The sequence below is a fragment of the Mustela putorius genome, unplaced genomic scaffold (genome assembly GCF_011764305.1).
Source record: "Mustela putorius furo isolate JIRA1106 unplaced genomic scaffold, ASM1176430v1.1 tig00003858_pilon_pilon_pilon, whole genome shotgun sequence".
Lineage (NCBI taxonomy): Eukaryota > Metazoa > Chordata > Mammalia > Carnivora > Mustelidae > Mustela > Mustela putorius.
Window position 1 is genome coordinate 30,340,296 of NW_025422010.1, and position 21,441 is coordinate 30,361,736.

Sequence of the window (21,441 nt, forward strand, 5' to 3'; positions counted from 1 at the left end):
TTGTGTTTGGGGTTCCCACTGCCACCCCAGGTTTAGTTATTGGCTAGGAGGACTCACCAGGATTCAGCATGTAGTCATAAGAAAACTAAGACTTCTTAGAGTGAAAGGATACAAAACAGTATTGACAGAGGGAAAAGTGCATAGGGTGAAGTCTGGAGGACAATAGGCACAAGCTTCCAAGAACCTCTCCCAGGGGAGTCATACGCGATGTGCTCTAGCAATGATTTGTGACAATACAGGTGAAGTGTTACAAGCTGGGGCATTAAACTCAGTGCCAGTGTTTTCATTGGGGCTGGTCATTGTGGCCTAGCATGTACCAAAATTTGAGTCTCCCAGAAGGCTGTCATATGTTTTGCACAAACTTTATTGTTTGACAAATGGGTTAGGCACAGTTAGGTACACTTACCATTTAAGGTGAGTTTTATATCAGTGTAGGGAATTGTTTATCATTTAAGTACCAGATGCCAGTCAAGGGCCCACCTTGCAACCAAGCCCTTTCGAGGGATAGTAATCTTGTGACTGCTGTGTTCACTTTTACCCTATACATTGGTTTATTCATTTAAGCAGATTGTGATTATGATCATGTACCATTTAGAAGTAGGTGTTATGGCAAACCAAAAGTTTTAATGGTGTTTATTTTGATGGGAGTACCATAACTGCCCATTAGTTTTAATCTGCTGGACTCCCCCAACTTAACATAATGTTGTACTCCTGGCTAAGGTTATTACAGCAAAAGATGCAGTACAGGAACAGCAGGAAGAAGCTACATGCAGGTGAATGCTAGGAAGATAAGACACAAATGTTGATGTCTTTCCTCTGTGAGGCTCACGTGGACATGTTTTTCTGTGGCCAGCCTTGCTGGCTAAAACTTAGGACCCTGACCAGATACCAGGTGCACATCATAAATCTTGATGCCTACTTTAAACAATGCTGACAGTCTGATATATCCTGACCTGCTGTCTCTAACATCCTTAGCCAGTGACTGTGAACATTCCAGTTTAGTTCTCAGAGTTTGGCCAGGGGCCATTACCATGGCTCCAGGCATCCCCCAGAGATTAGGAAAGCCTGAGTAAAAGAGACATGCAGTGTTAACTCTCTCCCTACAACGTCCTGTTGTATTGTTAAATGTAACATTTAATGCTGATATTTTTTTCTGACTCTGATATTCTAAACTTAGAAAAAAAAATAGTAAATATAGTTGCTAAATTTCACTTCCCTTAGAATTCTTTTCACTTCTTTTAGATTCTTTTCTTTTGGGAATTTATATAATGGTGACTTCTGGATTTACCATTTTTTGTCCACAACTATGTGGGTTGTGCAGAAATGTGAAGTGTAAACAGTTAAATTAAAATAATACAAAATTAACCCTCACTTTATGAAGATCTTCCTGTGAACACGATAGGATTTCTTTTTTATGGAATTTGCAGATGCACAGAAATACCAGTTTTTCAGAAAAAGAATAACTCATAGTTTAAAAATTGGCTGATTCCAGGATTTGAAACCAATCTTTATTACTTTATCTATTGCTATTTGAAATCTGTATTTTGCAAAAAAGACAAAGTTGATGGAGAAAGCTCTGCTTGAAAATGATAAGTTCTCTGAGTTAACAGAGTTAGATATGTTTCTTTATTGCCAAACTTTACAGAACCTTTAGGGCAATGACGTGCAGTATGGATCTCCCAGGGCATAGAGAGTCTATAACATTTCTCTAACTTACTTGACCATGGAGTTTCTTTAGTAAAATCCCACAGGTGTGGATCCTGCAGTGCACTGTTCTTTAGAACAAAATGGGACGGGGCACCTGGGTGGCTCAGTTGGTCAAGCGTCTGCCTTCCCTGGGTCCTGGATGGAGCCCTGCACAGGGCTGCCTGCTCAGTTAGGAGCCTGCTTCTCTCTCTCCCTCTGCCTGCTGCTCCCCCTGCTTGCTCTCTCAGTCAAAAAAGATAAATAAAATCTTAAAGAGAAAGAAACAAAGAAAGAAAGAAAGAACCAACCTTGTTGCAGAAAAGTTTAATATCTTACTGCCTTCTGATAAAAACTAGTTAGAAACTTCCCTATCTGTAAGTCTTTGTCCTCCCAGGCTTCCTGAGTTGATGTTTCTCTTTTGTAATGTGAATGGTGCATCACTTAGGTGGTGTTTAACTGTGTAATAAGGGCTTCCATGGTGTGGATCATTGCCTTCAGGCTTCTTGTACCACCTAGGTACCTGACCTGGTATCTAGAATGTAATTGGCGAAGACTCAGTAAATACCCAGAGAGCATGGTATGAACTGTGACTCTAAAATACTGAACCCCCCCCCTTTTTTTTAAAGGAACAACAGTATATTAGACATAAAAGTTAGGTGCTGCACGTTTTAATAATGATACCATTTTGTAAGACATTTTTAGAATTTTTCTTTTATCTTTTTAAGCATTTAAAAAATATATTTTAGAGAGGGAGGGAGAGAGAGAGCCCGAGCACAAGTCGGGTTGAGGGTAAAGGACAAACAGACTCTGTGGTGAGCACAGAGTGCCACTTGGGGCTCAGTCTCAGAACCCTGAGATAATGACATGAGCTGAAACCAAGAGGTGGATGCTGAACTGACTGCGCCACCCAGCTGCCCCTGGAATTTTTCTTTTGAATGGCTCCTTTTGAATTGAATGGCTTTTCTTTTGAATTGAACTCCTCATTACCAACTTCTTCTCTATGACTTGTATCATTTTTAAAATTGAATTTAATCCTAACAGTAGGATTGTTCTATCATAGACATGTAAATTTTAACTACTAGATTTCTTTTTTCAGTAGGTGGAATATCATTTTTAGGAATTATGGTTGTTACACCTAAGGAAGGCCAGTTGCTCAAAAGTAGCCAAGGCCCACCTCAAGAAGTAGTGCAGGGTGCGAAGACTTCTTTAGTGTATATCAAGAATTGCTATAAAGCTGTAAGACAGACAGCAATGTGGTGTAAGGTAGATGGGTCGGTGGAACAGAACATAGAACCCTGGAAATCTAGTTTATGACAAAGTTTATGACAAAGTAGCATTGCATGTACACCTTTAGTAAGAGGATGAACTTTCCACACAGTGTGGCAGGACATTTCATTAGCCACATGGAAGAAAGCGATGTTAAATCTCTACTTAAACCTGAAAGGTAAAACTTAAAAATTTGTAGACATTAGAACTTTATTTTTAATGATATCTAAATAGAAAAGAATTTCTTAAGACATAGAAAATGTAAACCACAAAAGCTACCTCTTATTAAGAAGACAAGCTATAAGCTGGGAAAAGATTCTTGCAGTGCATGTAGCCAAAGTAAGATTAGAATCCAGACTGCACAAAGGTCTTTAGAAACTAATAGGAAAAAGACAGAACAACCCACTGAATTGAATAGTGGCCTAGACTTCATAGGCACATTAGAGAAGCAGAAATGGAATGACCAGTAATATCAGAGACAGTGGGGAAGTGCAAATTAAAACTACATTAAGATACCAACTACAGGGGTGCCTGGGTGGCTCAGTGGGTTAAAGCCTCTGCCTTTGGCTCAGGTCATGATCCCAGGGTCCTGGGGTCGAGCCCCACATTGGGCTCTCTGCTCAGAGGGGAGCCTGCTTCCTCCTCTCTCTCTACCTGCCTCTCTGTCCGACTTGTGATCTCTGTCAAATAAATAAATAAAATATATATTTAAAAAAAAGATACCAACTACACACTCCAGATTGTCAGAAAATAAGAAAGTCTGACATTAGTAAGTGTTGCCAGCGAACACATCCAGAGCTCTCATTTTGCTTACTGTTTTGCATCAACCACCTGGGAAAACAAATTGGTCATGTTTAGTCTTAATGAAAATATGCATTCCCTATAACCTAATACCTTTATGTGTGTTCTCTAGTTCAGGGGTTGGTGTGACAACTCGTGAGTTAAAAAAGATTTTTAACATTTTTAAAATTGTGAAGTGAAACAAAATTTATGTAATTTATAATGTGGAGATTACATGAAATTCAGATTTCACCGTCCATAAATAAAGTTCAGTTGGAATATTGTCACACTTACTTGTTTATGTCATTTATGTCTGCTTTTGTGGTGTAGTACCAGAGTTGAATGCTTACACTGTAGATCTGTCTTGCAAAGCCTAAAATATTTACCATCTTGTCCTTTGCAGAAGTTTACCACCCTTGCCCTGCACCCCTTACTCCTCCTGCACATGTGTGCCAGGATACATGTTTAGGAATGTTCCTAACAGTATGTTTGTAACTATAGAAACCTAGAAAGAACCACATGTCTATTAAGCATGAAGTGGATAAACTGTGGTATGCTAAGCCAGTGGAATACTACTGAGTAGTAAACACAAATTGATTGTAACTGCAAGCAACATACGGATGGCTCTTGGGAACTTGGTATTAAAAAAGAAAAAAGGAAGACAGATTTTTCCATTTATGAGCAATTCAGAAACAGACACATGTAAAGAAGGCATTGCTAAGACTATCAGTGAAGTAAAACTGTCAGGAAAAGAGAGAATAGTAAGTTTGGAATAGAGGTTGCCTTTGAGGAGCTGGGAAAGCGATGGTATTGGAGAGGGAACTTTGAAGATTACTTTCTTATTCTTGAACTGGGTGGTGGATACATGATACATGTCCTGTGTTATGATCCTTTATTTCAGTGATGTTCCTCCTACATACTTTTGATATTTGATGTATTTCTGTGATTTGGAGTATTAAAAATTATCTTTTCAAATAGTATAGTTTGCCTCATGATGTACAGTTGTTTATAACTAGTAAAATGGAACCTCATCCGTTGAATAGAACCTGCTTGGTTTCACCTGTTGGTCTTCTCCTCTTTCCTCCCCACCTCTCCACATCCCAGGTGTTCTGGTTGTGTTAGGAACCAATTTCTTTTCTTTTTAAATGTTTATTTATTTTTTAAATTTCTTTTCAGTGTTCCAGAATTCATTGTTTATGCACCACAATCAGTGCTCCTTGCAGTATGTGCCCTTCATAATACCCACCACCAGGCTTACTCAACCTCCCACCCCCCTGCCCCTCCTAAACCTTCAGATTGTTTTTCAGAGTCCACAATCTCTCATGGTTCATTTCTCCCTCCAATTTCCCCCAACTCCCTTCTCCTCTCCATCTCCCCATGTCCTCTGTGTCATTCCTTATGCTCCACAAATAAGCAAAGGAAGTGTCAGGGACTTGGTCGCCATCTGTACTCTGCCTCTTGTTCTGTATGCCTCTCCTTGGGCTCATTCTCTTGGACTTGAAGGTGGCCTTTCTCCAGGTGTTGGGCAGTGTGGTTGACTGCAGAGCTACTTGTATAGCCTCCAGCCCTGTGACTTGAAAAGCCAAGGGGTGAGGTCCTCTGATTGGCCTGGCCATGTCACTTGACTGTCTTCTGACCAGGGGGCTGGGTCTGTTACCAGAAGAAACCTTTGGGGGAGAGTGAGAGCAAGAGTCAGCATCATGAACCAGAAAGCCCCCTTGGTTTATATCTATTTTATGTCTATTTTTTAGGGTACATTAATATATGGCATTTGACATAGCTTTTTTTTTTTTTTTTAGATTTTATTTATTTATTTGACAGAGATCACAGTAGGCAGAGAGGTAGGCAGAAAGAGAGAGAGGGAAGCAGGCTCCCCACTGCGCAGAGAGCCCAACGTGGGGCTTGATCCCAGGACCCTGAGGCAGAGGTTTTAACCCACTGAACCACCCAGGTGCCCCTTGACATAGCTTTGTACATATCAAGGCTAGTTTGAAATGACCCTTAAGACATCCAGTGTTGCCTGTAACGTGATATCCAGTAGTTGGGGTGGAATAGGGGTTAGAAATGTCTGTTGAACCTATAACTTAAAAGAAAAATCAAGGGGCATCTGGGTGGCACAGTGGGTTAAAGCTCTGCTTTCTGCTTGGGTGATGGTCCCGGGGTCCTGGGATCAAGCCCCGCTTCAGGCTCTCTGGTCAGCAGGGAGCTGGCTTCGCCCCGCCTCTCTCTGCCTGCATCTCTGCCCGCTTATGATCCCTGTCAAATAAATAAATAAAATCTTAAAAAAAGAAAAGAAAAATCAAAATACAGTATCACCACAAATATCTCTTTTGCTACCCCTTTAAAGTCACACCCATTCCTTTCTTTTCTCCCTGATAAGGACACTTAAGACATTAAATGTTTGAATCAAACTAGACATTACAAAGTTGCTTTAAGACATATCTCCTGTATTCCAAAGATTGGGAGGACACTTAACCAATTGGTGGTATTGTTAAATTGGGATGAGTGTTTACAGGGGGTTTTCTGTCTTGTCTTTTACTTTTTTGTTTGCCAAATCCTTTGCATTGAGCAAATATTACTTTATAATTAGGAAAAATATTAATTTTTAAAGGTATTGCTAAATGTTAAGTCAGTTTATCACCTTGGAAATTGACATTCCATTTAAGATACTGGTAAATTTTATAGGAGTCTATACCACAAGTACCCCAAATGATAAACACATTTTCCCAATCTCTGAACTTGGAGTAACACCTAGGAAACAATTAGAGAAAGAGAATATCTACATTTATATGGCATGTGAACATTAGTTTGTATAGAATTTTTAGACTAGTTCTTAACTAATTTTTTGTTAAATAGTCAGAATGAGAGTATGCTGATACCTAAAAATTGGTTCATGTTTTTGGCTGGTGAATGAGTCTTCTCATTGCCAAATTTTAGTAAAGTAATCACTTGACAACTCAAAGACAGTGGGAGAAATGTTGGCCTTAAACACTTCACTGGAAGTGGAAACTATAAAAATTAAAAGCTAAAGCACTAGAGCCATACTTACCTCAGCCAGCAAGTAAAAGGCCAGAATAACTGTGACTTTGTTTTGACAACTTTGGCCTTGTTATTATCTTTTCACAGATTTTCTTTTGTTACTAGTGTAAGGTAGAATCTAAATTTGTTTCGTATCATACGGAAACCATTTGTCCCTCTGTCAGTTTTCTACTCTCATCTGTAGTAGCACCAGTTTTCTGTACATGTATGGGTTTGTTTTAGAGAAACACATGGTTTTAGATTTTTCGGCTTTATTATAAATCCAGTCCCAAAAAGCTTCGTTTGTGTTTTGATTAGAATTGTATTAAATTTAGGGGCGCCTGGGTGGCTCAGTCTGTTAAGCGACTGCCTTTGGCTTGGGTCATGATCCCAGGGTCCTGGGATCGAGCCCCACATTGGACTCCCTGCCCAGCGGGGAGTCTGCTTCTCCCTTTGCCTACTGCTCTGCCTACTTGTACTCTCTATCTATCAAATAAATAAATAAATTAAAAAAAAGAATTGTATTAAATTTATAGATTAATTTTAGAAAGAGGCTATTACTTTTTTTTCTCCTGAACATAGTATAACTAGCCATTAGTCAGTTCTCTTATACCCCTCAGTAAAGCTCTACAACTTTTTCTGTGTCTTGCACGTATTTTGTTAAAGGTTTTTTGTATTTTTTTTTAAGATTTATTTATTTGAGAGAGGGAGAAGGAAAAGCAGGCTCCCTGCTGAGCAGGGAGCCCTCTGTGGCCTCTGTCCCAGGACCCTGGGATCATGACCCAAGCTGAAGGCAGACATTTAACTGACTGAGCCACCAGGAGCCCCTATTTTGTTCAAGTTTATCCCCAAATATCTTAGGGTTTTTATAGCTATTTTGAATATGATTTGTTTTCTTTTACATATTTGGAGTAGTTACTGTTACTATACAGGACATGATTGTTACATGTTCATCTTGTATTTAGCAACTTTTTTTTTTTTTTTAAGATTTTATTTATTTATTTGAGAGAGAGCCCAGAGAGGGAGTGTGAGAGGGAGAAGCAGACTCCCAGCTCAGCGAGGGCCCGACCTGGGGCTTGATCCCGGAACCCTGAGATCATGACCTGAGCCAAAGGCAGATGCCCACCCAGCTGAGCCATCCAGGCATCCCTTGCATTCAGCAACCTTGATGAGGTCATAAATTAGCTGTAATGAGTTATCTATTGATATCTTTTAAGTTTGTGATAGAAATCATGTCATCTGCAGATAATTTTGTCTCTTTTTCTCCCCCTCATCCTTATTCCTTTTCTTGACTTACTGCTTGGACTCTAGTATGATGTGAAATTGAAGTAAGGTTGCATAAATCATTTCATGTTACAGAAGTGCTTGACAAGTCAACAAGTCATGTCATTAAATATCTTTACTGTAGGTTAAAGAATTCTCTTTTTAGGCCTTTTTTGTTGTTAAAATCCTATATTGATGAATTACCTCCAAAGGTAATGGCTTCAGAAAATAGACATTTTTTATCTTGTATTTGCTTGGGTCAGGAATGCAGGAGCAGCTTAGTAGGGGGGTGTTGATTCAGGATCTTTCTGCATATTGCAGTCAGAATGTCAGCAGGAGCCACAGCCATCAGAAGGGTTGATTGTGACTGCTTCCACAAATTCCCTTCCATGCCTGGCACGATAGTACTGCTTGTGCTTAGGAGGCTTCAGTTTCTTACCATGTGGACCTTTGTATAAGGATACTTCAGTGTCCTTCTGACATTGGGGTGCTGGCTTTCCCCAGAGTGTGAGCTGAGAGAAAGCTGAGGATGTGTGTTTTATGACCAGGCTTGAAATCTCTCACCATTACTTCTACCATATTCTGTTGATTAGAAGCATGTCACCAAGTCCAGCCCCATGCTAGGAGGGAAATTACACTCCAAACAATTGTTTGCATATTGATTTTTTTAAAAGTCTGTCTGCCCCAGCAATGTTGCATAGGAGCAAGGGCTTCTGTCCTTATACCTTTACCTTAGACCGTTCCTTTGGGCCCCAAACTTTTGTATCCTTAGCTGCGGTTAATATCTCTTCTTGAAGGTATCAGGGTTATCTGATACTCAACATGTCCAAAGTCAAACAAGTTTCTTCCCATCTTGCATCTTCTTCCCTTCCAAAGATCTGCCCTCTTTCTTTGGTTCCTGTTTCTATGACTGGCACCACTCAGCATCCATTGGTACAAGCCAGGATTTCCTCCTCTTTTGCCCCATCTAATTTGTCCTTAAATCCCGTTGAGTTTGTCCCCGAGTACGTCTTGAGTCTGGCCACTCTTATCCAGCTCCAGTTTTATCTCACATTGCAGTTTCCTCTTCTTTTGTCTTTGATCCCCTGACCTCTCAGTGCTGGGCTCCTTCCTGCTACATAGCCTTTGCTACTCACTGCCCCCAATGCTTATTTTCCTCTCAAATCCTGTCTTCCTCAGGGAAGTCTTCCTGACAAAGTCCAATCTTTGTAATACAGATGTTTATATTGCTGTGTACCTCCCTTCAAAACAATGATCACCAGTGAAATTTTATGTATGTGTGGCTGTTTGCCTAAATCCTGCTTTCCTGGAGCCAGCTCTAAATTTCATAAGGACAAGGGGTGTGCATTCTGTTCATTTTTGTATTCCATGCATTTGACACAGTCCGTGTTTTTACTGAGTTTGTGTGCATTGAACAAATTAATAAGTGCATGAATATGTTTGATTCTGGTTCTGATTGAGAAATAGAGTAAACAAAATATATAACTAGTAAATAAACTAATTTAGCCTCTCCTTACTATGTTAGAGGATGATTATCATGTTTTTAAGTCTTTCTAGCTTTTCTGGCAGAAGTTCCAGCTACAAATTAAGTGAATAGGTCTGTTGAAATGTCCCATCTCTCCTACCTTTGTTGGGTCATATGATGCAGAGTTAGTGATCCTAGGAGCTAAGGGTGCTTTTTGAATTGAACTGTACTGCCTTGGAAAAATTAAATAGGAATGGATGCAAAATAATAGAGATTTGCATTGAAGTAATCTGGGCTATAAGCATTAAAAAAAATAATCAGATTTTTGAGAACATGAAGTTACTTTTGAATTTCAGATACTGTATCAGCAGTACCATTGTTTACTTTGCCAGTGACCAAAAGAGGTAGCCTTTCGTGTAAAATAGCACAGAAGATAAATTTATATCCATCTAGCTCTTCTGGAGAGAACTGTTGTTTAATGAGACTGTGCACTACAATGTTTTTGGTTCTCCCCTCATCATGGTTACCGTAGTCTTCAGTAGTTGCTCACTGCATGTGACCCGATATCAAATATTGAGTAGGTATGATTTTGAGGCAAGAATATGGCAGTAACATGCATCCCTTGTTCACTGTGCAGTCAGGAAATGTTGGTTTGATGAAGGAAGGAATATAGGCAAGAGAGAAGTCCCAGAGAGAAAAGAGCACAGATAATACTTTTTAAGTATCCCTTAGGATTTTTGGGGGGTGCTTTTCAGGTTGCTGTCTAGCAATCTCGTGAAGTAGGCAAGAGCTATTATATGTTTTTTATAGATAAACTCTCTGGCCTGGTCTGAATTGTTCAGGCAGATACCTCTGCTGCCCACCATGGAACATTCAGGTGCCCTTTGAGAAGCTGCTGTGTTACGCATCAGCCCAGTCCTTGAGAACATCTGCTCATTTGGCTTTCACTGTGAGGCATATGTGCAAAGTTTGGGTTTCCTCCATCTCCTTCATCTGCATGCACTTGGCTTGTCTCCCTTTTGCTCAGCAGTGAGATAGGCCTTTGAGCTTCCATGTCTGCTGTTCATCACAGTTACTCTTGGCCTCTCTGAGGTCCCTGAGTCTCCTCCAGAGCTCCCTGAGATGACCTCCTAATGTAGCAGAAATGTTACTAGTCACACTATCCCAAATGATTTTCCAAATTTGGCAACAGTTTCTCCAGTCATTTTCTCATGTTATTTTCACAGGTTGTGGGGTAGGGGTAGGGGAATAGAAATTAAAGATCAAGGACATCTGTAAAATTACTGTCAGAGCCAGGACTAGGTCTCAGATCCTATGATCCTCTTTTCTTCTCCATTACACTTTCCCTCAGTGTTTCTGAATGTCTAGTGACGACTCAGTGTTTATTTGTAGGAATTGTTAGTATGTTCTTGATACTACTAATTTTTCTGTATTTTATAAGGATTTTTTAAGTCTGATTTTTAAACTTATTCTGAATATTAAAATTTCTTATGCATGTTAGTCTTAATTAGTCTTATAGTTCATTATAGTTATTTTTAAGTTAATCTTTTTTTCTTTTTGTCTCTATAGGTTATGAACGTGATTTCTGATGAAACTGGATTGGAATAATTTTCATGACCTTTGTATATTTATATATATATATATTTTAAAATTTTGCATTTGACTTAAGTGCCATGAGAAAATTTGCATATTGCAAGGTGGTCCTAGCCACCTCCTTGATTTGGGTACTCTTGGATATGTTCCTGCTGCTTTACTTCAGTGAATGCAACAAATGTGATGAAAAAAAGGAGCGAGGACTTCCTGCTGGGGATGGTTAGTGATATTTTATAATAATACATCTGTTTTAATAAGTGTGTTACTGTTTGTTCACCAATTTGGGTACTACAAAATTTTAATTTTTTTAGATTAATAATAATCCCTGGCTTCCTAAATAATGATGATCATATTATTAACAGTTTTCCAGTGAGTTCTTCCAACAGTTAAAATATTAAAGTATCATGTATAGAATTGCTAAATTCATTATTTGTGTTCATTGTTAAACACATGGTTAATTTTCTGCAAGTTGTATTACCAAGAAATGTAGGAAAGCTAATATCAACTATTATTAAACTAGTAAGGACTAGTAGTTGGAACCAACAAAATTGTATGGCATTAGTGTAATGCTAGAAATGCTGGGTGTTAAAATTACAATGTCTGGTATCAAAAGACTTTTTTTCCTTGCCTTCCCATCTCAGTTTTCAGGGAAATCATTCTGGATGGTTGTGATCTGGAGACTTCTTTTTGTTAATGCTGTAGATAGCACTTTTAGGGAGGGCTTTTGTAAAGATGAGGCCATATGATAGAGGTTGAGAGTGAGAGAGTGAGATTGCAATAGTTGGTGTGGAAAAGAAAGGAAACACAAACATGAAGGACCTGGGTTGGAAGTACTAACATTTTTGGCAGTGGACACAGGGAAAATTCAGTTTTGAACCCCTTGTGTTAAAACCAACAAACAAATGTTGCTTTTTACTTTTTATTTTATTTTATTTTTTATTTTTTTAAAGATTTTATTTATTTATTCGACAGACAGAGATCACAGGTAGGCAGAGAGGCAGGCAGAGAGAGAAAGGGAAGCAGGCTCCCTGTGGAGCAGAGAGCCCGATGCGGGGCTCGATCCCAGGACACTGAGATCATGACCTGAGCTGAAGGCAGCGGCTTAACCCACTGAGCCACCCAGGCGCCCCTTTTATTTTATTTTTATTTTTTAAAAGATTTATTCATTTGAGAGAGAGCACATGTGCACGGGCGGAGGGGGTCAAGGGAGAGGGAGAGGGGAGCAGACTCCCTGCTGAGTGTGACACCTGTCTTAGGGCTGGATCTCATAACCCTGAGATCATGGCCTGAGCTGGAATCAAGAGTTGGAAGCTCAACTGCCTGAGCCACCCAGGCGCCCCTGCTTTTAATTTTTTTTTAACGTAATGAAAATAAGGCAATGATTCAGCTTTCTGAGCTCTGAACTCTCTATGATTATAGAAAATATGGCTGTGTACTGATTCTGTTATTTTTAGGAATTATATGTGAATGACTACTGTTCTTATGTGAACTTTGAGTATGTGATCATATTTAAATTTTTCGTTATTTTTATGAGACCACCTGGTCCTCTAAAGTTTATAATCTAAAAATATTTATTTGTATTGATTAACTCTGCCTACTTACTGTAATTTTTACAGATGAGATTATTTAACCAGTCCTGTGAGATTATTTAACCAGTCCTGTTTATTTCTTCTTGGGAAATTTGCCTAAAATTAGGCTCATAGGCTCCTTGGCTAGTACTGGGCTAGCACTGGTGAATGTTTTTAAACTCTAATATGTGCTAGGCAGTGTATTAGGAGCTAGTGATACACAGCTCAACAACAACAACAATAAAAAGACAAAATTCCTCTCTTTGGGGAACTCACAGCCCAAAAGGAGAGAAAGAATAATAGTAAAATACTAATGGAATAAGTAACATTCTAGAGATGCGCGTAAGAGCAGAACGGGAGGAACACGTGTCTGAGAGGGTGCAGTAAGGAAATAATGCTTGTGTTGAGCAGTGTCAGGGTGAGCAGGTGTTTGTTAGGTTTGATGAATAAGCAAGGGAAAGAAGCATTCGCAAGATAAGCAAGGGAGAGAACCGAGTTGATGGATAGAAAACAAGAGGAAGGAGCGCAGATGGAGCTTGAGAGGTTAGCAGAGGCCAGACTGCAGACAGCCTTTTCTGGCATGCTGAATATTTTGGATTTCTTTATAGGCAGCGGCATGCCATTGAAGGATTTTAAACGGGAGTAAGTAACCTGATGGGATCCAGACTGAGGAGAAAGTGTTTGGTGGTCATGTGGCTGATGTGCTGGAGGAGACTAGCTGTAAGGCTGTTGTGACAGTTGAAGAGAAGTTCTTAGGGCCTACACTGAAGTGATACTGAAATAGAAAGGAAAACAATATATATGAGAAGTATGTAAAAGGTGGAATTTATATAACATGGGGAGCCACTGAATGTAAGTAGTAATAAAAGAAGAGTTTAAGATCTCTCTCAGGTTTCCTTGCTTGGTGAGTTGACAGGAAGCAGGCCCCCCGAGGTAGAGCAGCTTTGATGGGGGTGGCAGGATGAGCTGGCTTGGGAGTATTTGACTAGGAGGTGCTGGTAGGAATGTTCTACAGAAGACAGTTGTTCAGGGTGCAGAATGTAGGTGGCAGTGTAAGCCTTGTCTGTGCAGAACACTGTGCCGGGAGCATATGTAGGCTTAGAAGAGACAGACCCAGGGTTGGAGAGCATCATGGAGGTCAGTAAAGGAAGAGAGACTTCTCAGGAAGTCAGAGGTAGAAGGAGACACTAGAGGGAGGGTGGTCATGAAAATCCAGGAGTTGTGTTTGTCAGAGATTTTACCTGAGATGAAGATAAGGTGCTTCTTTATCTTTGGTAATGGGGTTTCTTTTGACCCTGGCAGGTGCCATTTCAGTGCCAGGGGATTTGTTGTATCCATGAGGGAGCAGAGATACAGTGTAGCTTCTTCTTTCAGGAATCTTCCACACAGAGGAAAGGGGGTCTGCATGGGGTACCTGACTGGTTCAGTCAGTGGAACATGCAACTCTTGATCTCATGATTGTGAGTTTGAGCCCCACATTGGGTAAAGGGGTTACTTAAAAAGAAAAAAAAAATTTTTTTTAAAGATTTTCTTTATTTATTTGACAGAGATCACAAGTAGGCAGAGGCAGGCAGAGAGAGAAAGAGAGAGGGAGGCAGGCTCCCTGCTGAACAGAGAGCCCGATGCAGGGCTCCATCCCAGGACCCTGAGATCATGACCTGAGCCCAAGGCAGAGGCTTTAACCCACTGAGCCCCCCAGGTGCCCCTTAAAAAGAAAATCTTAACAAAAGGAAGAAATGAAGAAGAAAAGGTGTAGTGCACTAGTTAAAGGAATGGAGGCAAAGTTGTCTGTGTGTGTGTGTTTTTATGTACTAGTGGAGGGGTTAAAATACAAGGGACAAATGTAATCCCCGAAGGAGCACATTCTTAGCAGATGAGACAGCGTGGTATCAAAGCCCTAAGAAAAGGATTGCATTTGAAGAAATCGCCAAGGTTAATACAGTTCTGAAAGCCACTGGGGCATGAGCATCAAAGACAAGAAGTGACTTTTATACCAAAGCATAAAAGTACTACCTAAAGGAGAAGTGGTCTGGGAGCAACAGCAGGAGGCTTTGAGCCCTCATTAGGACCTCTTGGGAAAGAAGGACCAGTTCTCCCAGAAGAGGTTTGTGAGGCTAGTGGGCTCTGGTGGAGGGCAGATTTGAGTTAAGTCTAGTGGAAGGGGCCTTTGTGTTGTGGAGAAAGACGATGAAGCAGCTTTACAGTGGCCGGGGAGGGGATCTTGGGTGTTTGGTGTGATGACTGAGAAGGAGGGGAAGCTCAAGAGAGAAGGACTGAGCAATACACATGAGGGTGAGGAGATAGTGTGGAAGGAGACAGAATGGGAGGCTGGCAGTTGCGGGTGGAACAGCCATTTGCATCTTTGTTCCTTGTAGCCTTAAGGGGTTAAAGGGAAAGGGGAAGAACGATTGGAGGAAGGGGGACAGGTGGTGCTAAGGATGGCTTGAATAATCTGCTCCCTGTGAAGTTTCAGTGCAGTAGGAGCTGGGAGGTCGTGGGTGGTGCTGGCACCCTGAAGTCCCGGCCTTCTCAGCTTAAGGCTGGGAAGGGCTTGCAGTGGTGCCCTTGAGAACCTGCACTGAAGCGGCTGGGAAAGGACACATAGCTGAGAGCACCAAGGTCATGGACCTTCTTAGTGGAGAAGCAGGTGCACCCAGTGATCAGAAGAGTGGAGGCCTCTTGAAAGTACCAAGTCTCTAGGATCTTTGGTTTTTACGGCATTTGAAAAACCAAAAACGCATAAGGCAAAAAGTAATGAACAGAATTACTGTTTCAGTATTACAAAGATCTCATTCTGAACATTCTTTGAACTGCTTTACAGTGCCCATTTGGCGAAATTTATCCAATTCTGGTCTTTATATTGTGAATAAAGGTGTCCTGTTTTTAGGTGGAATGGATCAATTATCTTTACGATAATGCTGGATCTCTTAAAAGATTATCAATGATAATCTCTTTTCTAGGATTTACTTGTTACTTGCCTACTTCACATAATAGTGGGCCAGTCTTTGTGATTACAGAAAGGTTGGTTTGATTTGGTTTGTTTTCCTGAGAAGTTCTGTCTCATACTTTTATACTTGGCATTTTATACCCCAGGCTATTTGAGAATAGCAATATTCTTCTCTTGCTAGAGAATTAGACAGGCTCCTCTTGAAAAACTGGGGTTAATGTGCATTGTGTCCTGGGAATATTTTTGTTGCCCTCCTGCCTTCCTAATTAGCTTGTTCATTCAATTTATGGATTTGGATGTTGTATAAAATATTCAGTGTTTTTACAGATGCAGTTTCTAGTAGGAATTGAACTTTTAGGTCAGCACTATACTCAATTTTCCAATCATTAATATGTTGATAATTCAAGTTTTCATGTGTGTCTGCTAGGATTATTTCAACTTTCAAACATCAGGAAGCCTTTTGGTGGTTAAAAACTTTAAAAAAAGCATTATTAGTAAAGGCTTTCAGAAACTTACAGGGTTTTTTGCACGAATAGAGGTTTATATACTGAACACATTACAAATAAATTGAGCATAACATTGGAATGAAGGTTGAAACTGACAAGGATTTGAGGTAGCAGAGAGTTAATCAGTGAATTTTACTATATAATTTTGATTTACTTTTTTTTTTTGAGAGAGGGAGAGAAAGCACACGTGCACAAGGGGCGGGTGGAAGGGGCAGAGGGAGAGAGAGAATCTTCAGCAGACTTCACACTCAGCACAGAGCCGGATGCCAAGCTTAAACTCACGATCCTGAGATCATGACCTAAGTTGAAATCAGAGTCAGACACTTAATCCACTGAGCCACCTAGGTGCTCCTATAATTTTGACATTCAAAAAATCAGGTAATTAGCTGTATTTGATCACCATCTTACATACTTTTGTTTATAGAATACTTATACTAAGAAAGCAGAAACATTTCAGTTATCATTTAAGCCACATCCCATTTTCAGAGATTTGTTAAAATGTGGAAAAAACGTTTTGGGATAGGTAAAATATCATGCCTGAAAACAGTAAGAGTGATAATTTTGTTTATTTTTTTTGTTTTGTTTTTCAAGATTTTATTTATTTATTTGACAGAGAGAGATCACAAGTAGGCAGGCAGAGAGAGAGGAAGGGAAGCAGGCTCCCTGCTGAGCAGAGAGCCCGATGCGGGACTCGATCCCAGGATCCTGAGATCATGACCTGAGCCGAAGGCAGCGGCTTAACCCACTGAGCCACCCAGGCGCCCCAGGATTGATAATTTTGTAAGAAGATAAAATCATTTGGGAGAAATGATTTTAGCCTTTTATTAGTATTTTTCCCCCAAAGGGTATTATAACTTTATACTTTTTTATTCTACTTACATAAGAAAAATACAAATTAAAAATTTCTCTTTTTTTAAGATTTTATTTATTTATTTGACAGACAGAAATCACAAGCAGGCATAGAAGCAGGCAGAGAGAGAGGAAGGGAAGCAGGCTCCCTGCTGATCCCAGGACTCTGGGATCATGACCCGAGCTGAAGGCAGAGGCTTTAACCCACTGAGCCACCCAGGCACCCCACAAATTAAAAATTTCTAAGTTTTATTAAAGTACATTCAAAGGTATATCATGTGGTTTGTGTATATTGATACGATTTGTGACATTCAGAATCAATCTGTAGTTTTCTTGGTAATTAAGTTTTTAAAACATACTTTATTGTCTTATAAATGAAGTTTACTCAAAATATAAAAAGCATTTTTCTTACATAATACTTTGGATTAACATTAATGTGAACATCTCCCTTGTCAAAGTTGGATTTTTTAGAAATGATCTGCATGTAAAATTTTATGCCAAGAAGAATTTTTTTTCAGTTCAGGAAATGATATCCAAACCCCATTTTGGTTTCTCTGAAACAAAAATTTCACTGAACTCACTTTTAATTTACCTAAAAGACTGGAAAGTAGAATGCATGGAAGTTAATGCTTACCATTCAATCTGCGAGCACATTAGTAGTAAGAATATATCCATTATCCACATACATTTTATCCTGAGGTCTTTGCCAAAGGAAACTATTTGACTAGTCCATTTAATTCTTTAGGATATTATAATCTCTAGATTATTGTGGTGGATTTTGTAAGTCATGTAGTAGTCATATAATTCTTGGTAATTTCTACTGTAGCTTGGAAATCTCATGTATACCAGTAGGTTAAATGATATAATGTGGGCATTATACTAGATATTCCGATTACTAGTAAGTACCAAGTGGTCAAATCAGTAAAATGTTGCAACAGCAGGATTGTATATGTTGTACAGTTTTGTCTGCTTCTTTAAGATATTAAAGCCAGAGTTTTACCTCATAATGATGGGGCATTTAACATTCTGGTCATATAGTCTCTTACTCTGTAAGCTATCAAGTTTATTTTTTACTAGTCCTCACAGTAATAATTTCTGGAGTCCTCCGTCATGCTCCCCCAACCCCCATTGAAAATGTCAAACATAAATAAAAGTAGAGAAAATAGAACTCCCATAAACCCACCATCTGGCTCCAGCAGTTGTCAATTCTTCAAGACTACTCTTATGGCGTGGATACCTGGGTACCTCTTTCTCTCTGTCCTCCCTTTCACTCTTTTTGTTGTTGTAGATGAAGAAATTGGCTGTTTTCTTTTCCCCAGTTTCCCGTAGTCAGGATTTGCATCTCTTTAACATTTTTTGTCATGTCCTTCAGTACCCTATATTTTCTATGAATTTAGTAGGTAGGCCCGGAGGCTTGATCAAGCTCAGGATCTACCCTTACCCCCATCACCTCACCCTAGCAATAATGTGTTCTAGATGGCATTCTATATAACTTAATATTCTTCTTAATTTAAAAACTAAAAAGCACAAAAAACTTTTTTCTCATTTTAACTTTTCTTTTTAAAGTACCATCTTATACTAAAATAGGGTTTAGATAACTGAGAGAGATTTATAATTAAGGCCACTAGATGTCTCCTACCTATTTGTGTTAACTGCCATGCACCCAGGTTGATTGCCATCTCCAGAACTCTTCTGCTTTCTGTTGACCCCTGAACATCCCAATCCCCAAATCTGTTGGTTGCTCTCCCCCCCCCCCCCCGAGACAGGTAATTAAGTAGAATTGACTCTTAGGTGTTTTATAATTTATGATTTTTAAACATTTAAAATTATATGTGGGAATTATACATCTGTATTTGTATTATATTTTTTATTACACTTGTCACTGACAGTTTTTGTAATCTGTCAACCCTAATATTTAAAGAGCTTTGGTGCACCTGGGCACCTCAGTTAATTAAGTGCCAGACTCTTGATTTTGTCTTGGGTCATGATCACAAGATCATGAGATCAGTCCCCACATTAGGCTGAGTGTGGAGCTTGCTTAAGATTCTCTCTGCCCGTACACCTGGGTGGCTCAGTGGGTTAAGCCTCTTGTCTTTGGCTCAGGTCATGATCTCAGGGTCTTGGGATGGAGCCCCGCATTGGGCTCTCTGCTCAGCAGGAAGCCTGCTTCCCCGCCCCCACTCTGCCTGCCTCTCTGTCTACTTGTGATCTATCTCTCTCTCTCTCTGTCAAATAAATAAATAAAATTAAAAAAAAAAAGATTCTCTCTCCCTGGGATGTTTGGGTGGCTCAGTCAGTTAAGCATCCAATTCTTGATTTCAGCTCTGTTCATGATCTCAGAGTCATGAGATCAAGCCCCACCTCGAGTTCTGGCTGGGCATGGAGCCAACTTAGGATTCTCTCTCCCTCTCTACACCCTCTGCCTACTTGCGCACATGCATGCCCTCTCAAAAACACATTATAAGGTGCACGGGTGGTTCAGTGGTAGAATTCTCACCTGCCATGTGGGAGGCCCAGGTTCAATTCCTGGCCCATGCAGCACGCCCACCCTTTTGGGGCACCTGGATGGCTCAGTGGGTTAAAGCCTCTGCCTTTGGCTCGGGTCATGATCCCAGGGTCCTGGGATCAAGCCCCACATCGGGCTCTCTGCTCAGCGGGGAGCCTGCTTCCCCCCCCCCCCGCCCCCGCCTGCCTCTTATTTGGCAAACATTAGGCAGGATTTGTTTTTAAAAATGGTTTTACATGAGTTTTCTATAATTGTTAAGTTATTTCCTAATATTTTAATGCCCTCCTAAAATCACAGTTCATTCTGAGAACAGGAACAGAATTATTTTATACCATTTTTTCTTGATGGTTGCCTAAGATATGTTTTTATATTCTAGATAGAGTTGTTGAAGACACAATAATTTCATAATTTATAGCCCTGGTGTTTGTAGGTTGCTTTGTACCACCATCTGAAGCAACCATCTTACTGGACAGCTTTACCAGCTAGTGATGGTCTTGGGTAGATGAAACCTGGCTGAAGAGAGATGGTTTGTCTATCTCAATGTCTCTATTTTTGTGTAGAGACTTTTTAGAGGTGCCTAAAAAAATAAACAATGAGAGAATAGAAATTTCAGCTTTAAAAATAAACAAGTAATGTACAAAACAGGTATTTTTATCCCATTCTTGGCCTTACCTCATTCTCTCCCTGTGCCTTTTAGATGAGAAGTTTAATATACTTTTTTCCAAGTTTAATGTATCTGAGAACTTGTTTTTCTTGAAGTTATAAAGGAAATAACTTTAAAATTATAAAAAACAAAAAAATTATAGAAAACTCTTCTGAACATCTCAAAAGTGTAAAACAAGAAACAATACTTGGAAATTGCTGAATATTACTTTTAAGTTAAATTTAATTTTAAGATTTTATTTATCTGAGAGAGAGAGAGTGCTCATGTGCACCAGTGGGGCAGGGGCAAAGGAAGTGGGAGAAGAAGACTTCCCAGTGAATAGGGAGCCCAGTGTGGCATTTGATCCCAGGACCCTCAGATCATGACCTGAGCTGAAGGCAGACATTTAACCGTCTGAGCCACACAGGTGCCCCTGAATATTACTCTTTTTATGTACATACCAAGAGATGATATTACTTCTGGTTAGAATTATCTTTCTTGATGCTCCACCTTGCTTAATGCTTATTATAATGTCTTAGTTGATTCTAGGATTTCATTTTGACTTCTTTGAATAGTGCTCACATTTAATTGAGCATATATTTATAAAACTCCTATAGGACAGTATCATGAATTCCACGAAAGGTACACAAATGAATCAAACTGGAGCTAAAAGAGCTGTAATCTAGTGGGGGGGCCCACAGGACAGGTTAGCAATCATAGGAAGTAGCTGTTGATAAGAGACGTAAGAGCCCTTGATGAAACGATGTGGCAGTCAAGAGTAGTAGAGGATCATGGTAGAGAGATTTGGAAAAGCTGCAGACAAGAGAATCTCTTTTAGCTGGGCCTTAAAAGACAAGTAGGTGTTTGGTATTACAGAAATAAGACCGAGGAGGTACAGTGAGAGGGGACTTCTTTGAGCAAAGGTACCAAAGCAGGAAAATACGAGGCACATATGAAGGAAAGTAGCGAGTTGCTGTTTGAAGGATTAAGTACCGAAGTAGGGGTGGGGGAGTGGCTTGGTAAAGGGCTGAGCAGATGGTCGGTTTTGAAAGTTAGGTTAAATTCCCTATTAAAGAGTTAGAGTCTAGAGCTCACAGGAATACCACAATGAAAGTTGTGCTTTAGAGGGTTAATTTGGTAACGATATTTGATATGGGAATGCCAAGGCTGTGTGTGCTGCAGGTGAGTAGGGCAGGGTGAGGAGGTCTTGAGTGAGGACGCTGGTGTGGAGGAGGAGGACAGAGCAGCCGCTAGAAGGTTTTACAGACTGGGAGAGGAAGGGCTCAGAAATGGCTCTGGTTGTTGAGGGCACAGTTTAAACTCATATTATTAAAATAGAAACATTTATCAG

General features: G+C 39.9%; 1 protein-coding gene and 1 non-coding gene across 2 annotated transcripts in view; both read left to right on the forward strand.

Annotated features, from left to right (window-relative positions):
• Positions 1–21,441, forward strand: part of GALNT1 (polypeptide N-acetylgalactosaminyltransferase 1) — a 77,207-nt gene that overhangs the window by 777 nt on the left and 54,989 nt on the right. The window contains exon 2 of the mRNA XM_004752294.3: positions 11,048–11,290. Within this exon, the coding sequence (XP_004752351.1) occupies positions 11,152–11,290 (139 nt within the window). The 5' untranslated portion in view covers positions 11,048–11,151. The remainder of the gene's footprint in view (positions 1–11,047; positions 11,291–21,441) is intronic.
• TRNAG-GCC lies at positions 19,409–19,479 on the forward strand. The gene has a single exon. It is a non-coding gene; the product is annotated as a tRNA-Gly (tRNA).